At 40.8% G+C, this 22,841-nt stretch overlaps 1 protein-coding gene across 1 annotated transcript in view; it reads right to left on the bottom strand.

Annotated features, from left to right (window-relative positions):
- Positions 1–12,158: 12,158 nt before the first annotated feature.
- Positions 12,159–22,841, bottom strand: part of LOC131254360 (uncharacterized) — a gene marked incomplete at its 5' end in the record, with an annotated part of 29,115 nt that continues 18,432 nt past the window's right edge. Inside the window, 2 exons of the mRNA XM_058255350.1 lie at positions 12,159–12,992; positions 18,225–18,349. Of these exons, the coding sequence (XP_058111333.1) occupies positions 12,510–12,992; positions 18,225–18,349 (608 nt within the window). The remainder of the gene's footprint in view (positions 12,993–18,224; positions 18,350–22,841) is intronic.

Genomic DNA, 22,841 nt, shown 5'->3' with positions numbered 1-22,841 from the left:
TGGAGGAAACCAATTAAGGGAAGCACTATAGCCTCCCTCACCCTACTCTCTCTTCTTCTCTTCTTCTTTCTCTTCCTCTTTCTCTCTTTCTCTCCTTTGAAAATGCAAATTCGTATGGGAAGAGGGGGTGCCCAAATGAAGCCCTTATATAGTGTCAGATTTGGTATAAATGGCCCCAATGGTTGGATTTTTTCTAACCTTTAGGGTCCATTATGGGGGTGTACAAATCGATATACACCGTAGGATAGTTAGCCCTAATGATGATCTACGTATGGATATGATCGGTCTACCATTTGGATGTGTCAATCAACGGATATGATTAGAAGTCTGTTTAATAATCACCGATGGTCGATCGGGGCTGTGGCTATACGGATATGAGTAGAAAAATATCCTTATTCCACGTATGAAGTTTGGCCGTAAACCGACGGTCCGAAATCTTCAACTTTGCATAAGAGTGAACGACCCAATTCACTTAAGTTTCACCTTCTTCCTTCAGGGTATTTGCACTTCTCATGCACTCGTCCTTTGGCTTAAGTTGAGCGGTTCTGGACAGTACTCAGGTCTGACTCTCACGATGGACGTCAAGCCCAGTAAGACGAACATTATTTTATAGTTTTGGAACTAGTGGCCCACCAACAAGTGGTCTAGAGCTTGTTTGAAAAATCAGGGCATTTCTGGAATGAATTAGGTACTGAGATTTCTCGTGGGCAATGATTAGGGTTTAGATTTACTATGGTCATAGTGTGGCCTATTTATAGCTAGTAAAAGTGGAGATTTGGTCATGGTTACTCTAAACCGTCAGTTTTAGGTTAAATCTTTAATTTAGTTTTGATTGTTTTGATTAGTTAGTAATTGGTCGATTAGATTTGGGCCCTCTGTGAGTAAATCATGGTGCTAAACTTGATGTTCAAGTGATCGGGCGGATTCGTTGGCTTGCTGCAGTTGATTAATTGGACTTGTGTGGTTCTTTACCAGTACCACCTGTGTATAAACTAACATTGAGTGCTAATGGTCAGTAAGTGATAATATAAGTTGATTACATTAAAAAAAATTTAAGGATTTTTTGGAAATCCAAAACAGTGAAAATTTAGGACGTTACAATACATGACAATTTTAAAGAAAATGAGTTAGATATATTAATACGTAAAAAATATTAAATGCTAAAATTTTATCGAAGCAATTCTTTAATAAACATTAAATGCTAGTGTCCTATTATATAAAGGTAAGAGTTAAACGACATTAAAGGGTCTTTTGGCACCATGAATTTGAGGGGATTTCAAATCCCCTAGTTTTTTAGCCTCATAAATTAACTAGGGATTTCAAATCCAGGAGGTTTTAAATCTCCTCAAAGTGGGGATTTGAAATCCACGGTGAGAGCTTGGATTACATCTAAAATCCTTCAAAGAGTTACATGTGTAATATAACATCCAAGATTCTTGCTATTTTGCATTTTTCTAAAACCCTTGAAAATTTTCAATATAATTAACTTATGTTGTCACTTACTGAACATTAATACTCAAGGTTAGTTTATATGCGGGTGATATCGACAAAGAACCGCACAAATAAGATTAATCAACCGGAGAAAGTTAACAAATTCGACTGATCTCTTAAACATCAAATTTAACCCTATGATTTGTTCACATATGGCTCAAATCTATCCAACTTATCACTGACCAATCAAGACAACTATAATAAAATAAAGACCCGTCTAAAGCTGAGACAAGCATGGGTTGGATCTTAATTAATAAACCAAATCAACCTAGTTACTCATTTAACCTACGAACTAACGATTTAGAGTGATTATGACTAAATCGTCATTTCTGCTAATTGCGAATAGGCCACACTATGAATATAGTTAATTTAAACCTTGATAATTGCCCACAAGAAATCTTGGTACATAAGTCATTTCAGAAATACTCCGATTATCCGAATAAGATCTAAACCACTCGTTAGTGGGCTACTAATTTTGAAACTATAAAATAATGTCTCTCTTTATAATGTCCTGAATTTTTGCTATTTTGGATTGCCAAAAAAAATTCTTTTTTTTTTTTAATAACTACCTTACACCATCACGTATTGACCTTTGATGGTCGAAGTGAGCCTATACATGGGTGGTACCGATAAAGAGCCGTACAAATAAGATTAATTAACCGTAGGAAGCCAACGAATACAACTGATCACTTAAACATCGAGTTTAGCCCCATGATTTGTTCACATAGGGCCCAAGTTTAGTCGACCTATTATTGAGTAATCAAGGCAACTGCAACTAAATAAAGATCTACCTAAAATCAAGGCAATTAGGGGTCGGATCTTAATTAATGAACCAGAGTGATCCAATTTTCCTTTCAGCCTAAGAACCAACAATTTATAGTGATTATGACCGAATCGCCATTTTTTCTAATTACGAATAGTCCACATATGAACATAGTTAATCCAAACCTTAATCATTACACGCAAGAAATCTTAATATTTAATTCATTAAAAATGTCTTGATTATCCAAACGAGCTCTAGACTGCTCGTTAGCGGACCACTAGTTCCGAAATTATAGAATAATGTTCGTCTCACTGGGCTTGACGCCCATCGTGGGTGGTAAACTAAGAAAGTACCCAAAACTACTCAACTTAGTCAAGAAGCCAAGTGCTTGAAACGCGCGAATTTCTTAAACTGAAATCTGAAAACTTAAGTGAAATAGACCCTTGGTTGTTTCACGAAATTGTGACTTTCTAACTGTTAGATTGCAACCAAACTCAATGTACGGGTCAAGGATATTTCTCCAATCGTATCCGTATACCCGCGTCCCCGATCGATCACTGATGACCGCACATCGCAAGTAGGGCCCTTGCGGTGGATTGATGCATCCGATCTCCACTCAATTTGGACCCATCACTCATCCTACAAAAGGGCACCTGCCCCATGGTGCCGATGAGCCAATGGGCCCCGTGCTCCAAAATCCAGCCCATTTGGGGCATGCATGTTAGGAAAAGGGCCCCCAGGGCCATTTAGACATAAAATCCAGATTATTTAAGGCCTAAAATTTCACTCTCTAATTCCCATCCGAATTTCTAATTGAAAGGGAGTGAGGGAGAGGGGAGAAGAGAAGGTGAGGGCTCTCTAAATAACTGGATTGGAGGATTTTCCAGCCGTCGTTGCCCACGTCGGAGCTCGCAATCTCGCCTCGCCATAAAGGATCAACTAGCAGCAAGAGAAAGGTAATACTCTAACCCCTTTCAAAAATTTGAGCCTTGTGGGCTATTGCATATGCCCTTACGAGCTAACCTATTCGATGTAGGGCATCAATCCGTCAAATACTTGACCGGATTCCTAGGAGCGGCGCTAGAAAAATCAACGAGCTACTCGTAGGTGCGGACCATTACCTTTAGGTTACCAATTATTGAACCTATGTTACAAATAATGATTGTGTAGTGAAATTAGGAATTGCATGCTAAACAATGAGTAATTCTTAGGTGTAATACCCTCCATGACTTGTGAATCTTACTTAGAATAGTTGATCATTGATTGCATGCTAGAATAGACTGGATTTACTGAAATTTCATGCTCACATGCTCCATATTTTCCTCCTAATACATGCACCTAATTAGCTGGTTGTTGTAAATTATGCGATGATTGAATAATACACTTGTATGCCTATTTGTTTGCTCATATCAGCTAGAATATCCTGAAATACTGTTGAGTTGGTTGCCTATTCCTGAATAAAATTGTTTGTGGCATGCTATAGAATTTTAGTCTATTAGTAATTAAGTTGCGTAGCAAATCGAAAAAACTCATAAGGGCAACCTTATTAGATTGATTGCTCTAGGCCAATTCGACTGATTCAGGCCAAAGAGGGACAACCGACAGTAGTTGAACTACATGAGATACTTGCACCCAGTGCCGGTTGTGCCGTAGTTCGCCTGAGTCAGCCAGACTAGTCAACTAGTTGGCCAACCATGTATGTTCACCATGTATGATCACGCCTATTTGAACCTAGGATACCATATGCCCTTGAAACGCTTACTTACAACCGTTAGCGACATGATCTACAAGTCTCGAGAGCCGGACATTTTGCATGGCCCTTCATCGGGCCATGAAGCATCTATCTTAGAAATTTCATAGCCAGAGGGCCACCAGAACCACTACAATCACCAGAATGGACAAAGGTCAGAACTGTTAACTCAAACCCCACAACCGTCCATCTGTTTATTCTCAAATTTTACGCGGGCCCTAATCGGGCCGCAGGGCACCTACCCACCAAATTTGGTGGCCAAAGGAGTATTAGGGCCACACCAAATCCAAAAGTGAGTCCTAATTGGCTATTTTGGAAATTTGAGGAAACTTAAGGCCAAAGGGCCCAAGTCTAAGGAATAAACCTTAGCTCTCATAACTCTCCCTCATTTGCCACAACCACCAAGAGAGAAAGAGAGTGAAGGAGTTAAGAGGAGAAGAGGGTGTGTGAGAGGTGATTCAAGGTGGACCTTAGGTCGAAGTGGGGCCCAAGCGAGTCAACCCTTCCAACTCCCTACCTCTCTTGCAAGGAGAAACTCCTCTCCTTAACTTCAACGACCGACCGTGGGTTGCCTAGGTAAGGTTTTCACCCATTTTTCTTGAAATCCATGTAATAAGATGAGATTGGTTTGAAATTCTAACACGCAAGAGCTTGTTTTAGGGATTCCGGCCGATCGACCCAAAGGCCCTCTTTCTTAGGGCGTTTTTCGAATCTCCAACGAACCATAGGTGCAGACTATTATCCTTAGGTGGGCTAGCACCAATTATAGTTGGAGTTTAATGATTTTGTTTGCTATGATATTGCATTTGAAACTCTAGAGATAACCCTAGGAGTTATATATTTGTTGGAATTGTATGGATGTGCATGTTAGCTCTCAGATTAGTGTTGATCTTGTCTCTCACATGAATTGATGTATGGATGATAGTGTGCCCATGTTTGTTTGATTCTTTCCCTCACATGTGGTATCTCATGGTGTGTATGATTTATTACCCTTGTGCACATGATTTCTTGAGATGAGGAAGTGTTTAACTTCCTCACAAACTCACACATTCACACGCACCGTAGTTATCGGTAATTGTTGAATTGCTTGTATGAATATCTGTTTTTGTATGTTGAGCAACATGAGAACATGATATTATTATGCTTGATGATGCTTGGGTAGTTGTCATGCTATGGGTCCCCTTACCCTCCTTGGGTTGGTTAGGAACTTGAGAAGAGACGGTAGTCCCATCGGTTGGACTATGCTATGGCTAGACCCGTGGGTTTAGGCGGGTGTGTTCGGGTGGCTGTAGTTCAACTACATGGGTCCCGTGTGTCTGATGTCACTCGTCTCACGTTCGCCCGACTCATGTGATCTAGCCTCCTGTCTGACCAACCTTGTTTGTTAACCCTGCTTGCTCACATATGTATGGAACCTGATCTACCCTACAACCGTTGTAGCTCATCAATAACCCACTTGACACTAGTCCACAGTCTCGTGAGCTGGGCATGCTGAAATGGGACACTGTGTCCGAGCTGTCGGCCTATGCTGGGGTACTGCGCCTTCCTGTAGTGACCGCGAGCGATCCCTTTCTCTCGGCACTCCTTATGTGCTTGAAGTCGGGGATGAGGAACCCGACGGGATCACTGACCGCGGGGTCTCGGCCTCACGCATTGGGGGGTCTTGGCCTCGCAACCAGTTTAGGGCATTGATACGTGGGGTGTACCAGATTCCCCAACCTGCTGGATGAATATACTTAACTAATAACTCGGCTAACACGATCGCATTGCATCGCACTAGTTAGGGTGGCGACTCGGCAGTCGAGGTCGCACTGAGGGAGTGTTGTCATTTGCGATCGTTAGATGGAGTTGCTCGAGGGAGCGTTGTGGCGAGGGCATGCATCATATCATCCGGCATGCATACGCATTAATAAGACTAGTTAGGTGTTCATGATTGACTGCTTTTCATTAAGATTATATTATAATTGATGCCTGTGATAACTTGTGACTAATAGCACCCACTGAGTTGATCACTCACTCTCACTCTAGGACGGTGTTTTAAAACACCAACCGCATTACTTTGATATTGCAGGTGACTCAGGAGTGGAGGAGCCTAGCGAGGCGAGCTTGGACGAGGAGGACGAGCTATCATACTTCCGTTGATGGAGGGTTCTCCGCGACTTGATTGGCAGATTGAGTCACCGAGCGGGGCTCACCTATTCTTTGGACTTGCTATTCTTTTGAGATTTTGTTGGGTAGCGTCATATGCACCCCTTTTATACTTTTGGACATGTATATGAATGTATGTTTGTTTTTCGCTCATTTCAAGACTAGTGTGGTTATGTTTCATGCTCCAGAACTTCCAGGCTGCGCAACTAAAACGAATTAAATATTAATAAAATCTAAAAATCTCCCGGGAACTTGGGAGTAGAGCGTATGCACGACCCCCATTTCACATGCTCCATATTTTCCTCCTAATACATGCACCTAATTAGCTGGTTGTTGTAAATTGTGCGATGATTGAATAATACACTTGTATGCCTATTTGTTTGCTCATATCAGCTAGAATATCCTGAAATACTGTTGAGTTGGTTGCCTATTCCTGAATAAAATTGTTTGTGGCATGCTATAGAATTTTAGTCTATTAGTAATTAAGTTGCGTAGCAAATCGAAAAAACTCATAAGGGCAACCTTATTAGATTGATTGCTCTAGGCCAATTCGACTGATTCAGGCCAAAGAGGGACAACCGACAGTAGTTGAACTACATGAGATACTTGCACCCAGTGCCGGTTGTGCCGTAGTTCGCCTGAGTCAGCCAGACTAGTCAACTAGTTGGCCAACCATGTATGTTCACCATGTATGATCACACCTATTTGAACCTAGGATACCCTATGCCCTTGAAACGCTTACTTACAACCGTTAGCGACATGATCTACAAGTCTCGAGAGCCGGACATGGTGGTATGGGACACTATACTCGAGCTGTCGGCTTACGCTAGGGTGACGAGCCTCCCCGTAGTGACCGCGAGCAATTCAGTTTACAAACCTGCCTTTGTATGAGTGCAGCTGGGAGTGACAAAACTAGATAGATTAAGAATCGAAAGCACGGGGCCGCTACGGCCGCCCTAGGCCTCGCGATCGAATTATGGCCTTGATTTCGTGGGAGTGCCTCAGTTTCCTCAATCTTACTGGACGAACAGACATAACTAAACATTTGACTAACATGATCATTGTTGCATTGCATTAATTAGGTAGGCAACTCGACAATTGAGGTCACATTGAGGGGGTATTGGTCATATGCGAACGTGTAAATGGAGTCGCTTGAGGGAGTGTTGGATGACGAAAGCATGTATAATATCATAATAGCATGCATGTGCATTAACGAAAGTATATATGGACTGTATGCTTAAATTGTTTTGCATTATTTGTACATGTGAATTTGATAGCTTGTGTAACTTGATGTTAATGGAACCACTGAGTTAATTATTCACTCCTACTCTGGGACGATATTTTAAAACATCAACCAGACTTTATCTTATTTACAAGTATCACAGAGTTCGACGCACTAGATAAGACGTCCATAGACTCGGAAGAGGAGCTCTCGTAATTTCAGCTCTTGGTCGGGCCACTGTAGTTGTCTTAGGGCCATCGATGGGGCCGTAGGGCAAGGACATTTTGTATATTTTTTGGACTATATATATTTTGCTGGAACGCAATCCCATACACTACGCGTATACACATCATTTTGATTGTCATGCTTTAATGTAATTAGTTGATTTCAGTTTATGCCGCTTGATCCATTTAATTTTTCAAATGCTCATACACCAATCAAATGAAACCCAAATTAGTTAAATCTGGAATGCATAAGCGACACCCGAAAATTCGAGAGTTGGGCATTACTCGACCCTCAAAATTCAGGGTATTATAGTAACATGTATTACCAGACTATTATTCTATTGGGCAAATGACCCACTAATAATATCCCAAAACAATTTAGATTATCAATTGCATCACTATAATTACTTTAATATGATGATTAGCACCGTTCAAACATTGTCTATGTAAATCAACAGTTAAAAATCATTGGTTAGTCACTCGGACATGATCTTGTGCTTGTTGCCCATCCGAGGCTTGGAATTTCATAATTTCCAGGCAAAGCATATATTTCAGCAGACTTATTACAACCACTGTGTCAAACATTACATACGTCACTAATTAGAGATATTAAAGTTGATTTAGTAATTAAATTCAAACCAAAGTAAATATACCATGTACATCTACTTTTGGATTAAAGTTGATTCCCAATTTAGGGTGCCAAACACAATAGGAGGATTTCAAATCCAATGGGTTTCAAAACCTCGCTCCCAAACATGCCCTGAGACTTGGATAAGCTTTCCAATACACGTTGTTTCACCCGAATATCAAAAGTGTATGATATCTCATCTATACGTGTCCGAATGCAATAGCTTACACATACGTGAAAGATCAAGGAAAATTGTGTGAGATGTCTTATAATGCCAAACGTTAGGCATGAGTACCACCTGTTAAAAACTATAAAAACAACACTTGATGATAAGTTTAGGGCCACATGCTAATACAAACACACAACTTTTCAATTCTCTATTGCTTATTTCTTCTGTCCTTTGTGAACGTCTAAGTACTCTATTAACTTTGTTTCCTCCACCTCTATCTAGTACCATGGTATACTAGGAATGAAACCCATGGTTTAAATTCTTAGCTTAGTTTAGTTATTGTCCAGTGCATCATCACAATATGCCAGTAGATTATCATGAATATCCACAAGCCCATCATTGGATTCACATATTATTGAGTTCTTACTTTACTAGTCACATCATGCTGACCCCATACCATGATCGTTTCATAACCGTTGATACTTTCTACAGTTATTCTTATCAGCACAAACCACCATAGATAATTTTTTCTGCTTATTTATTTATTTTCTTTTTACTAATTGTATTATATCAATACTGTGATCAAGTCTTTTGTTTTTAATTTATATATTTTATTATTTTAATTGAGAAAAACAATCTAAGTTATTATAGTAAAAAGAAAAATAATTGTCTTCCAAGACAAAAAGAATCCATTAAGAAGAACTAAGCTTTTCCTTCATAAACGTCTAATCGCTATATTAATAAGCAGTTGAATAGTTAAGTCAATCTTTACAGATCTAATCTTAATTTAGATTATTTAGTGCCAGGGATTGCTAGCGTCCAATTTGATATGAGTCGATTACAACTCTAACACATCCGGCACCTAATTTAATCACACATTTAACTAAAATTAGGCCATTCGTTATACACGTGGCGACGCCTTTGAAAAGAACAACAACAGCTTCATTGGGTTTTATCAAAATCTACATCACAAAAGGGAAAGCATGGATTGACATCCTGTCTAAGTCAGATGGGACTTGTCCAATTGATTCGGACTTGGTAATTGAGTTCAATCAAGTTTGGCAGCGCTGGTTACTCTTGAGAGTAGGGAGTGATTTGGGCCGAGTCAAACATCGGTGAGGAAGAGATAATTCGAAGATCTTGTAATTGAAATAACACCTTTTCAATAGAATACAAAATTTCGCTTTGTTTTTTATTATTGTTTTTTGAAAATTTTGAACTCCTAGTTAAAAGGAATTAGAAGTAATGTGGAAGCCAAACATTCCTGAAGTATTTATATGATGCACCGGGCCAGTCTAACATGGACGGCTGGCACTGCTCCACACATTTCTACTAGGAAAAAAAGTGCATTGTTAGTGTTTGTTTTTCAATTCCACCCTGTAAATACAGATAAATGGATAATAATTATCAATTACACATGTTTGGTAGAAATAAGTATTTCCTTCTTGAAATGACGTTTGAAAAAGAATGGACTTAAATTTGTGAGCCCCACTATAATGTCCGTAACATATCAATGCTGTCCATCCATTCTCCCGCAACATTTTTGGGCATGGGCCCAAAAATGAGCCAGATCTGAAGCTCGAATAGCCCACACCATAGGAAATCATGGTCATAAAAGGTTTTTAACGGCAGGCACTCAACCCACTGTTTTGTAAGGTGTAGTCCACATGAGTTTTAGATCTGCCTCAGCCTGCAAAATGGATGGATACTGTGGATAAGCCACATATATCACAATGAGATCCACATGAAATTCTTAAAATCTTTAATTTTTTTGTCCAAAAAATAAGCTGTTATTGTTAGCATAGAAAAAGTGAAAAATTATATGGGTAATTAATTATTGCCCATTTATGTATATTTACGATATGAAATTGAAAAACAAACACCCCTAAACATTTCTTAATTACGTGAAAGAGAAATACTCCTGTAATCTTCGAGCACCATAAGTTATAGTGTTTTTAATTGAACTTGGACAGTTCAATCGATTGAACACATTTCATGGACTACCATGCAAAAATTGCACATCCTTGATTGGGTCTTATTTTCTGTAGCCATCTCTTTTTCAGTCCATGGATGGGTGACTAAGATTACCAAATGAAAGCTATTCTTTAGAATAATAAGCAATCCATGACGTGGCCTAACAAATAGATGGATTAGATTGTTGACTGGACCTATTTTTATAAACAATCTTAACCGTCCATATTATAGCCCATAGATCATATGGTTAATATTTCTCAAGTTAGTGGTGTGTTTGCATGGTAGCCAATGAATGTGTTGGACCCACTGAACAGTCTGGATCGGTGGATTTAACTGTCCAAATGCGACTAGGAGCACTATAATTTACAGTGCTCATAAGTTCTCCGAGAGGACTGGACCACAACCGTAGAAGCGGCATGTGGGCTGGACCAAGTTCAACCTGAACCTAACCCATTTTACTTAAATGGGCCACATCTTCGAACCCAACCCAAAAATGAAATAAACTCAACCCGAGCTCGACCATGGCTCGACCCAAAGCCAGAGCGAATATGGGGCCCGACTTAATGAATATTTTGTATATCAACGTCCATCTATTTTCCAGCTTTTTTTAGGATGTGATCCCAAAACTTAAGCAGATCCAAATCTCAGGTGGACCACACTATTAGAAACAGTGGTGAATGACAATTAAAGCTTTTTATGGGCAATAAATCATCCAGATCTTTTTTACCTTAACAAAGGGTTGGATGGAAAATAACCAGTTCGGTGACCATTACTGTGGACCTTACGAAGTTTTTAATGGTAGGCTTTCAAACACCACCATTTCCCGTGGTGTGGTCCACCAGAGATGAATCTACTTACGTCCTAAAATGGTCTGTAAAAACGGATGATACAACACATCATTAAGGTGGGCCACACAGTAAGGGTAATACCTAATCTGCACCATTGGGAGCACTATGAAAAGCTACTCTGCAGGCCAGGCGTAACGCCATATGCGCCTGCTCATGAGCTAAAACTAACTAGGCTAACAGTATATGGGCCCACTAAAAATAACAAAGTCCAGCCCCAGCCAAGATCATTATCCAAAAGATCGGGCTCAGGCCAGGGCACAAGCCAAGGAGAGGCAATGGCAGACCAACAGAGCATTTAGATAAGACCAGGCCAAACCCAGCCTAAGATTAAGAAAGATCGAGCTTACCATGTCCCTACCAATCTGCTGTGCAACAGGTGGTAGAAATCAGCTGCGAAAATCATAGCAATTCATCCATTAAGCAGCTAGCCATACTATCAAAGGACGGCAGGCCACATTCCAAAGGCCATGATTTCAAAGGGCGTAGCATTTTCTTCAGTGAAGATAGTACCTGTGTTTAAGCACTCATCTGAATCTTGTCAAAGCGTCTAGCCATCCATATGCTCCCATAACACGCCTCCGAATGCTGATCTGAGATCATGTCATAATCCAGCAATCAATTGGTAGAGGGGTCCCTCATGGACATTTAATCGATCACAGAGCCAACCGATCCAAGTAGAAGAGTGGCAATACAAGTACCGATCAGAGAGCCAAACCAAGATCATTTCTTCTTCTGCAATTAGGCCCTGTTTGGATGCACACCCTCAAGAACAAAAATTATCCCAAGCCTGGCCACTTATCGGAATATATAACTTGCTGTGGTGGAAATGGGAAATATGATCGTAAGATCATCATCATCAACATTGTAGAACCACAACACTGTTATAATCTCATCTCAGTTTCACCACTACCACCGCAGCAACAACAACAAAGGTTAGAGCATTACCAAAAGCAATATAGACCCAATCTTATAAATTGAGGAAAACATAGACATTCTTTTTTGCTCATAAGTTCCGGTTGGGTGTGTTTTCATGAAATAAACTGCAGTGTACCTGATTCAACGCTACAAAACTGTCAAAACCACCCAACATGTACTCCTATTTTACAACATTTACCAAATCAACCCCAATGTCTGTTTTTTGCCTCAGAAAATAGATGAAAATGAGCTATATAACCTTTTCAATTGATCCACTTTTTCGGCATGTAATTCTCTTCTTCTTCTTTTTTTCCGTGTTGATATCTTTTTTTCCTCCAAAAAATTCCATTTTTGTTTATTTTTATTTATTTGAATATCTAATCATCCCAATCATCGTCCCACCCTTCTCTATTAGGTAACCTCGAGGTGAGGCCATTCACTGACACATTGCCAGCCCGCCGTATCTCTGGCATCCTCGAAGTCGCCTTCTCTTCCCAATCATCGTCCCACCCTTGATCCCAACCATCAGCTGAGTCCACCCCTACAGCTGAACTTGAATGTGGAAGCCCCATTTCAAGCTCCTGATACGGCACCCCACCACCGTCTCGTCGCCCCCTCTTACCAAACTTGCAACAGGCCCACATACCTCCAATAATCAGCGCCGTCAGAAAGAAAAGATATGCACCATAGATGGGGGTCATGTGGGGGGCGTAAGAAGGCAGCCATTTGAAGAAGTCCGCAGCAGCAGACACAGGCGCACCGGCAGACTCATGTGCCTGTTGCAGTTGAAGAATGCATTTCTCATTTCCAGTACTTATTACTACTTCTGAATTTTCTCCATCATTTACCCAGACATTGATCTGAAACAAGGGAAGCAAAACAATCAGTGAAAAGATCTATTCAATCTTATTAGCATTGAAACCCTGCCTGTTTCTATAAAGAGGTGAGTTCCAGTGATACCGGGAAAATGTGGGCCACGCATGATGTGTGACCACCATCCAACCAGTCCATAAAACGCATCACCTTGGGTTTCCTGTAGGGCCCAAAAATCATCCTAATCCAAAACTCTAGTGAGCCACAGAAAAGGGAACAAGGTGGGAGATGATGCCCACACTTAATTTGCATCGGGGCTCTTCAGTCCTAATTAGCAAAACACTGAATGCATATACACAACACAGTGAAATACCCACACAGATCAAGGGTGGGTGTTCCCTCCCATCTTGTTCCCTATAATGTGGCCCACCTGATTCACTGAACAGCATGATTTTTGGCCCTTAGAGAAGGTAACATGCGCTGGTGCATCAGATGGAGGGTACGGTTTGCATACTTGCATCATGTGGGTCCCACATCTGTCTGGTATCACCACAGCTTACAGTGATACTGGCACCGCTGGAGCCGGCCCCTTTTATAAATTGGACAACCTTTTCAACTAAATTCAGAAACCAGAAAACCAGTTCTGTAGCCATGTTCAATGCTTTTGATCATCAATTTTCACATCGAGGAATCGGAAGGTTTTGTGATTTCAGTTCCATATGAGTGGGGGCCATTGTTTGCTGATCCAGACTGTTGATATGATGGAACCCATTGGATGGGCTGAAAAAGGGACACCCAGAAAAATCCTAGATTGGGAGATCCTACCTCTTTGACTACTGGCTTATTAGTAGACAGAAGAAAAATAACAAAGTGTCAAGAAAAAGAAAAAGAAAAGAAAGAGGGCCAAAAATATAGGGTTGGGATGTCCTAACCCAGTAGATATTAAACATCCCATGTCCATATAGGGATCTATCATATCAACAATCTGGATCATCTGAACATCGCCCCAAATTTGCAGAATCAAAGCATCACTGAACTGCATGTTTGCTGATGCCCAGTTCTCTATAATTCCTCTTCAGCCAGACCACATATACTGAAATAACTACAACAGCCTTATCAAAGGAAGAAGAAGAAAGAGATGAAGAAGAAGATTAATGTGTGTGAATATACATTAAATAAGGAATTTTGATGCCTCTTAGAACCGTCCTAATATTGATACAGGACACTGCAACATGGCTGAAATTCAAGAACGCAGATGACATTCAGTCTCATCAACCATGTGCTGGACCATACTTGTGAGCAGGTACGAAGCAGGGCTGCAGGAGCAGGACCTTAAGCGTGGAGCCCATTGGCTTAGCAAGATCCAGACCATTCATCTAGCACTTAGTTGAATGAAGCTGGATGGAGTAGGTGGCCAAAATTGGTTGAGAAGTAGGATTCAAAAAGCAACCGTTAGGTCATGTTTGAGGGGTACAATGGTTGGGGATGCTTCCAATGGACACCTGAGCGTTTGGGAAGCATGACTCAAAGTCGAAAACAAGAGTTGGGTTGCATTACCAGCAAATTGTGGTTGGTGGTGCTTCATTGTTGTTTTGGGGTGGTGGGTTGGATAGTTCTAAAACTCAAAACTTTCATTAAGGGCGTGTCTGGGCAGTGGGATTAGAAGGGATTAGGTGGGATGGGTTTCACCTGGTCCTGTGCCAATTCCACTCCATGTTTGGGAAGAATGGAAAAGCTTGGAATTAGATTAGATGGACTTGCATTGGGTCTCATGCCAATCACTCAATGTTAGGTGTAGGTCCCACCATGATGTGTGGGCTATATCCACACCGTCCACCCATTTTTTGAGATTATTTTAGAGCATGGGCCAAAAAATCAGGTAAATCTAAAGCTCAAGTGGACCCCACCATAGAAAGCAATGGGGATTGAATACTTACCGTTGAAAACTTCTTTGGGGCCACATAAGTTTTGGATCTACCTCATTTTTAGGCCCATGCTATAAAATGAGGTTAGAAAACAAATGAACGGTTTAGATATAATACATGTGTGTTATTCTCAGTAATTTCAAATGATGGTGGGTATATCCATTCAATGTACCACCTTATTACCAACAAAGCATGGCATTAATCTTATCCCATGGCAATAGGGGACAATCCCTACCATGTGTAATAATTATATTTTTTGAATCCCATCCCACCTAATCCCTTCTAATCCCACCGCCCAAACACGCCCTAAAATAAATAAAAGGCAAGTTCTAAAACTTCCTGACTCAACTCGCAACTCGGCCGAGTCAACTTGACTAGTTAAGATTTCAAGCTGAGTTGTTGTGGAACTTACTCAGATTGACTCAGTCCAAACTCAGCAAGGCTCGTTGAATCGGATGGCTGACTTGATGCAACTCGAGCCGAGTTACTCGGTCAAAATCTGGTCAGGCTGTTAATCTTAACAAGTAAAAAGGATGGAAGGAAGGTTTGAAACTGTGACCTCTATCTTGAAACCAATGGGTTCTGCTAGTAGGTTACATGCTTGTTAGATTTTTTGTCATTTTATATTACTTATCCAATAATAAATATATTAAATACCTATATACTCTTGTACTAAAAATCAAGTAAAGACCCCATCAAGTCTTCCAGTCAACCCAACCTGATGGACATTGAGTCAAGTTTTCGAGTTTTAAGACTATGGCGGGGAGAGCACAATGCGGCAAATCACAGCCCATGGATTCAGAAATGGGAAAGCAAATGGTACCCAGAACTTCACCGATTGTCTGATTAAAAACTCTAGTCATGTGGCTGTCTCAAATACATGAGCATGACATACGCCTGAGCAGTCGGCCTGGGAGGTTCATACATGAAAAAGATGGTGCCAAGGATGGCCCCCAAAAGGATAATTAAGAAAATAAGGCACAATAAAATGTACACATGTGGCCCACCTTTTGGTGATCAAGTTTTTGGCAGGTCCAATGGTGGATGGGAGAATCCCAAAACTGTTCCCCATCAGATTATCCTAACTGCTCAATCAAGCCTCACTTTAAACCTGGCCTGTTGTCATTGAACGGCCATTAGGGCAGGAGACCATACCAGGATGGTAACCACCATATCAAATGCTTCGGATGCCAAAGGGTAGGCTTACCTGTACCATTGGCAGGTCAAACAAAAGAACGCTCCTTCAATTGGGTTTTTCAGGTTCAGCTTTCATTTAGGCAGCCAAAATATTATCTGAACTAAAAATCTAGCTGTTGGTAAAATGGCAACCCACCCACAAGTAGGGCTGTCAATGGTCCTGCATACCCAGTTGACCTGACCCAATTTTAAGGCATCTGGCTCCATTTTCTCAGACCACTTAGTAATCAGGTTGGTCTGCCATTTGGCCCCCCGTAAAAAAAGGGTCTAGTCAGGTCTGGGTCCACCATATTGACCCGATTAAAATCAGGTCAGGTTAATTTTAGTGTTTAATTTATATGTTTAAAATTAATATATTAAATATTTGAGCAATGAAATGAGGTTTGCCAAGCCACAGCACCCCTTATGTGTAAACTAGCAAAAGTGTGTGCTCTAGTTAATCCATTAGAGTGTGATCTATGTGAATGCCCGTATTTGACATGGGCATGACCCAAACCCCACACGAACCCACAAAATCAAGGTTCAAAACCCCAACAGTTACCAGAAATCCAATTGGATCTTGTGCTTGGGTAGGGCTGTTCACGAGTCGAGCTAGCTCGAAAAACTCGCTCGACTCAGCTCGACTCAGCTCGATTGACTCGGCTTGAATGGCCGATTCGGGCCGAGTCAAGCTAGTTATTTGAAGCTCGAGTTGAGTTCGAGCCGAGTTCGACCAGGGGGCATTTCAAGTCGAACTCAACTCAAAGCTTGAACTCGAGCTCGACTCGGCTCGGTTAATAAATATATTAAATATTATATATTATATATATTATATATAATATATATTATATTAATATAAGTTTTAACTTTTAACCCTAGAGTCTCTACCCGACCGCACACACCCCCTTTTCCTTTCCCTTTCCCTTTCTTCTCTTTCTCTACCCACTGCCAGCCGCACGCCCGCCTGGACCACCACCACCAGTTTTCATTTCATCTCCACAATAGTATGATTTCAATCTCTTGAGATCTACTTCTTGGGTGGGAGATGGGTTCTTCTCAGATTTGTTAGAGCTTCAAGGAAATCCAATGATTTGATTGGCTAGAGCTCTTTACTTGGATTTTTGATCTGTGTTATGCTCTGTTTCTTTTTTAGTACTTGAATTTCTGCTGGTGGAAGAAGATCAAGAACAGATCGGTTCTTACAGGTTTCCTCATCCGATTCGAAGCTTTGTTTGGTTTTTTCATCGCGTTTTGCTTTGACTCTCCTAAGATTTTTGAATTTTTCATCAATGAAGGAGGATCAAGAACAAAATCCATTACTCTCTCACCCAATAAGCTTGAGCTCGACTCGAGGTAAACTCGACTTGACTCGAACCACTAGCTCGACTCGAACTCGACTCGACAGCTTTGGCAAACAAGCCAAGCTTCAATGTTGAGCTCGAAGCCGAACTCGAGTACAACATGGACAAGCCGAGCCGAGCTTGGCCCACCTCTATGTTTGGGTCCTACAAAACAAGAGAGGGACCTAAAGGGACCCGACCCGACCCGACCCCGATTAGACCAGGTCCAGGAACTCTAGGACCCAAGCCGAACCCGGCCCATTGATAGCCTACCATCCAGCCTAACTAAGATGACTTACAACTAAGGTTGTAAATGGCTAGGCTGGTCTGGCCAAGGCTTGTCCAAGCCCAGTTTATGAGCTTGATACCCATTACCAGGCCCAGACTTGCCTGCTACAGAAGTACCAGGTCCAAGCCCAACCTAGCCCCCTAACCAAGTACCCATTCCATTACAACAGTGTCAACTTTTCTTTTTCTTCTTTTTTAAAGGACCCGTTGGCTGTGACATTGGATTTTTACACTTCCAGATCCAGGCTCGGCCAGTCTAGTTAATTATTCAGCCTCAAAACTCAAGCCCAAGTTAATCCATGGACTGTAGATTCAGACAAAAGTGGGCAGGACAGGTAGCCCAGCCCACTTTCAACCTACCAACAACCCAAGATGAAGCCAATCGAACAAAAGACACCTCACTACCTATGCCACCCAATAAACATTGTAATTGATGAAACCCAATTTGTTTCTTGATCTATTCTTTCCTCATAAATTTCAGATGTGTAATGGCTGCTGTAAGATCATATAAAATGCTGAAGAGAAATGGAAAGGATTGCTAGAACCAGACCTGTTCGTGTGTGTGTTTCAATAGCTTCAGCTGTTTGGTGTCAATTTTTGCAGATGCTGGGACACTGATAGTCACTTCCAGGGTGTTCTCTCCCACATTTTTTACCAGGAGTAATTTCTTTGATGCTGCAGAGAACATGGAAGGAGAAGGAATGATGAATTTCTTTCTCAAAATCCTGGTGAAGAAGAGAGAGGAATAATGCCTAAGCCAAGTCGTAAATCGGAAGTTACTGAATCCGGCCACACCTACCTGTGCCAATTTGGCGTGGGAAGTTCCAGGGTGGGCCCCACAATCAATGCAACATGACCCAAAAGCCAGGCTTGTCTGCTCATCAGGTGGTGCTACACATGGATGTTTAATGTGCACTGTTGGTTATCCTTGTTTTAGTCATACATATGGGCCAAGCCCACCTGAAGGGTACACCTGCTTCATGGGCTATGGAACATTCACAGTTGGGTCCATCTGATGAACTGCCCAGATCTTGTGACAAGTGTTGTCACTGCAGATGCATGAATGGGCTTGGCATCAACCCCAAGCAAATCTGAACAGAGGATTTGCAGTTTTATATCTAGAAATTAATGTTCAGAAAGTGAAATGCCACCAAAAGCTCTTGCATGCAAGTGAAGGAACGGAAGTAGATTGGATTCCTATTAAAAAATGAAAGCAACAGAGCTTCAATGTAGAGAAACAGAAACAGACGTAAATAGGTGCTCAAAGAACTAAGTTTATAAGGAAATACACACATTTAAAGGAAACCACATGCCAATTTGACATTTACACTGTACTTGAGATGGATCCTATCATGAAAATGATCTGGTCAAAGAATCAGGCTGGTCCACTAATCAGCTGATCCACACAAGTCATCAAATGTACTGTCAGATCAATGAACTGGCCTATTTTCTCCAGATATTTAGCATGCTCGATCTCCATATTATGCGCCACACAGATTTCCCCCACATGCTATATGACGCATCTACTGCATTTAAAAGTGTATACAGGGATAGCATAACTCAAGATACATAATGATTAATGCACAAAATGAAGTGGAGATCATAGTAACATGGACCTAATGCAGGGGGGTAGAAATGCAGACTGATGAAATTCTTATGAAAATGAAGAGGGAACAGTATGGCATGAGGCACACCACAGTATAAATGGGTTTTCAAATCTGATAAGTGAAGCCCATGGTCCATCCAGACATCGGTCAGTTCAGTTTCACCATGGATGGAGCTGGCCCCAAAAATATCTAATGTTGGAAGATCCTTGGGATCAATATCAGTATCTCTTCAGTTGAACAAGGACCACAGTTGTGTCTCTCTTCTTATCCATTTATCCGAAACCACAAATCAAAAGGTTAAGATTGCCTCATCAAGGGATTTCTTAATGCACGATCCATTGATGGAGGAACACGAGAGACCTGTGGTCTGGATTACTGAAACATGGGACAACCCACATAACTTGTGTAAAGATGTGGGCAACATATGATACTATTCCTTATTTCCTTATGAAAGAAAAGCAATTTTATTTTATTTTATTTTTGATAAGTGATGAAAGAAAAGCAATATATGTATCTAAGTTGGACAAAAGAGAAATACTGGTGTGAACACATGCAGAAGATATCAAGTAAAAGCTAGTACACTGCTCATGATAAGAGTGGAAAAAACAGCAGGCATGAATTTTCTTCTAAAGAAACCAAATGCTTGTGAACACAATGTTGAGCTTTTTGCAATGAACAAATAGTTGCTTCCAAGAAACCATGAATTACAAGAATTAAACATGTATAAGCGAATACAATATGGTGTGGTTAAAGGAAAAGATGTACACTCAACAACGCATTCTTTAGAAATACACAAAATGAGAATAGTGCAGCCCACTTACTGATGCACCTATACATACAACTTCATGAGTGATTATTTCACAAGATGAAGCAAAAAAAAAAAAAAAAAAAGAAAAGAAAAAAGAAAAAAGAAAAAGGGACAACTGCGTAGATTAGATACTGACATGAGGTGCAAGACAGACATGAAGATAATGCATTCGCATAAATAATGAGCTGAAGTATGTGGATTGGGTGTATTGAAAATAGTATTTCATTGCCAAACAATATAAACCTTGAATGTATAATAATTTCACTACTAGCACTACCAAAATGATTATCTCATATGCAGTGGAAGTCAGAGATATTCAGCCCTTGACTGGAACCAGAAACTTAAGCATGCAACATGTTTTGCAACCAGATAATTTAATTGAGCATACACCACGCTTTTTAACATTTTGTAGCAATCCCCACTATTTGATGCTTCATCAAGCTCATGAAGCCATTAGTGTTAGGATTTTAATAGGCTAAGGGCCAGGGATTAAGGAAAGGCAATTAGTTGGAGAGATTGAACCCTATGATTGCGAAGTTTCAGTCTGCAGAAATTCTGAGTCGTGGTTGAGATTCTCAAACAACTTCCTTCGCATTCAGAGGCACACGGGTTAGACAAAATTTATTTAAAACAACACGAATTCAAACTATTACTTAAAATAGCACAATTTCCAACTATCTCATCTTCTTGTGCCTACTTGCTCATCTTCTTTCTGTTTATATCTATTAAGTTCATCTTTTCAGTCTTTTCCACAACTTGCAAAACATGTTGGGTGTAATGATTCTCAAAAAGGTCCACACGTGATGCTCATTAACTCTTTGAGATTTTAGCACTGACACCATGCGAGCAAGGAACATAAAAGAACAACTCAGAAAATTGGCATATGAGACTGATGCCTATACCAACATCAAAATGTCATTAATAGGAACTACATAATTGAACCTCGAGGATGGGATTTCAGTTCCATGCTCCAACTTGATCCTAGGAAAAAGTCAACAAAAATAAAAATCATCATCATTATCAGTGTTCAAAGCATCAATAGTATTGGCAAATATATGGCTGTATCTGGTTTGGTGGCCAAGTGGAAGGTCAGGGCAATGGGCAAACTGGGGTGCATTATATGGAAGTCATCACCTAAAAGCATATTATGGAGTATCTAGTTAGAGCGCAATGGAAGAATTTCAAATTATTGTGTTAAGAGTATTTCTTTTGTTAGAGTTTTTCTTAGATTTGATTCTGCAAGCCCTTGTTCCAAGCTAGGCACCATTAAGATGTTCCAGCTTGAGGGGATGTGTTGAAAGGTTAAGATTAACAAACCAAGCAACCTAAGCACCCCACGTTTCTGACTCTCTCTCCTTCCTTCTCTTCTTGCTTCTCCATTGCTTGAGGGGGAGTGTTGATGTCAAATTACCACTTGCTCTAAAAGCTCGAGCCATTAGAGGATGGTGTATCAATGTATATCAAGGGACTTTAACACTCCCCCACACTTGCGAGGGTGGAACTACTCAAAGGAACATACTAGGCTAGGGTGAAGGGACACTCACACCATAAACAGGCCTGGCTTGATTTCCCGGTACTTGTGCCAGACTTGATTTTCGATACCATATCAAATAACCACTCGCTCTAAAGGCTCAAGCCATTAGAGGATGGTGTATCAATGTATATCAAGGGACTTTAATAGTTGAAAGGTTAAGATTAACAAACCAAGCAACCTATGCACCCCACGTTTCCAACTCTCTCTCCTTCTTCTCTTCTTGCTTCTCCATTTACATTTGTTTATTCTAATAGAACCACTCAGCCTACGCATGCCATCTAATCAATGGATGGCGCCGACTCTGCGGGCTTGGTTCTCTCTTCGACGTTAGGCCTTTGCAACAGAAATCAGCCAGATCGAAAACTCAGGTAGGCCACCCCAGAGGAAACAAGGGCAGTGGGATGACAACCTGGGCTTGTGCATGGGTCACCATGGTGTGTATCTTTCCTCAAAACCATTAGTAAGCATATCTCACCACGTACATACCAAAATCAGCCGGATCCAAAACTCACGCGAGTGTTGAATCATGAATTTAGAGCCTTTAGGCGCGATGTTATGGTGTTCCTATTAGTGTGGCCCATCCGAGTTTTTTATTAGGCTGATCTCTTGTGTATGGTGTAAATATCACTGAATGGACAAATTGGATTTTACATATGCAACATGGTGGGCCCCATATAGCCCACGTGTTTTACAAGAGCGCGTAACACAAGTATTGTAGATGATTATGTTCTCTTCTCCGATATTTCTTTGACGGAACTAGTTCGTGAAACCCCAACACCACCATTCTTCTCTGGCGAAAAAAGCAATGTGCATGCTAAGCAGTAATTAACCAAATAATGATTAAGAAATGACAGTTTTAACCAAACATCTTTAAATGTTAGCCAGGATAACAATTATTTAGAACGTGTTGACAAGATCAGGATCCATCCACGATAAGCTAACCTTGTATCATTTAATTCCTCTTGGCTGAAAATCATGAAACTCTCTCAGAGCCTTCCCATGCCCTTTTCTAAAGCATGGAGGCAACACCATCACCTAAGCTCCCAGCCTGTCAAATCCCGGCTGCTTCATGTTAGATTCCACCAATCCCCTCACACCTACTCCAAACTTCTCTCCTCCACCAATTTTAAACCCTAGACGAAGCTCTCCAATCCCATTTAGAAGCTTCTAGAACCTCCGAAGGCCACTCCCATCTCACCTCACCCCTTGGCACAATCT

Source organism: Magnolia sinica, chromosome 8 (genome assembly GCF_029962835.1).
Source record: "Magnolia sinica isolate HGM2019 chromosome 8, MsV1, whole genome shotgun sequence".
Lineage (NCBI taxonomy): Eukaryota > Viridiplantae > Streptophyta > Magnoliopsida > Magnoliales > Magnoliaceae > Magnolia > Magnolia sinica.
This window is presented reverse-complemented; position numbering and strand designations above follow the sequence as displayed.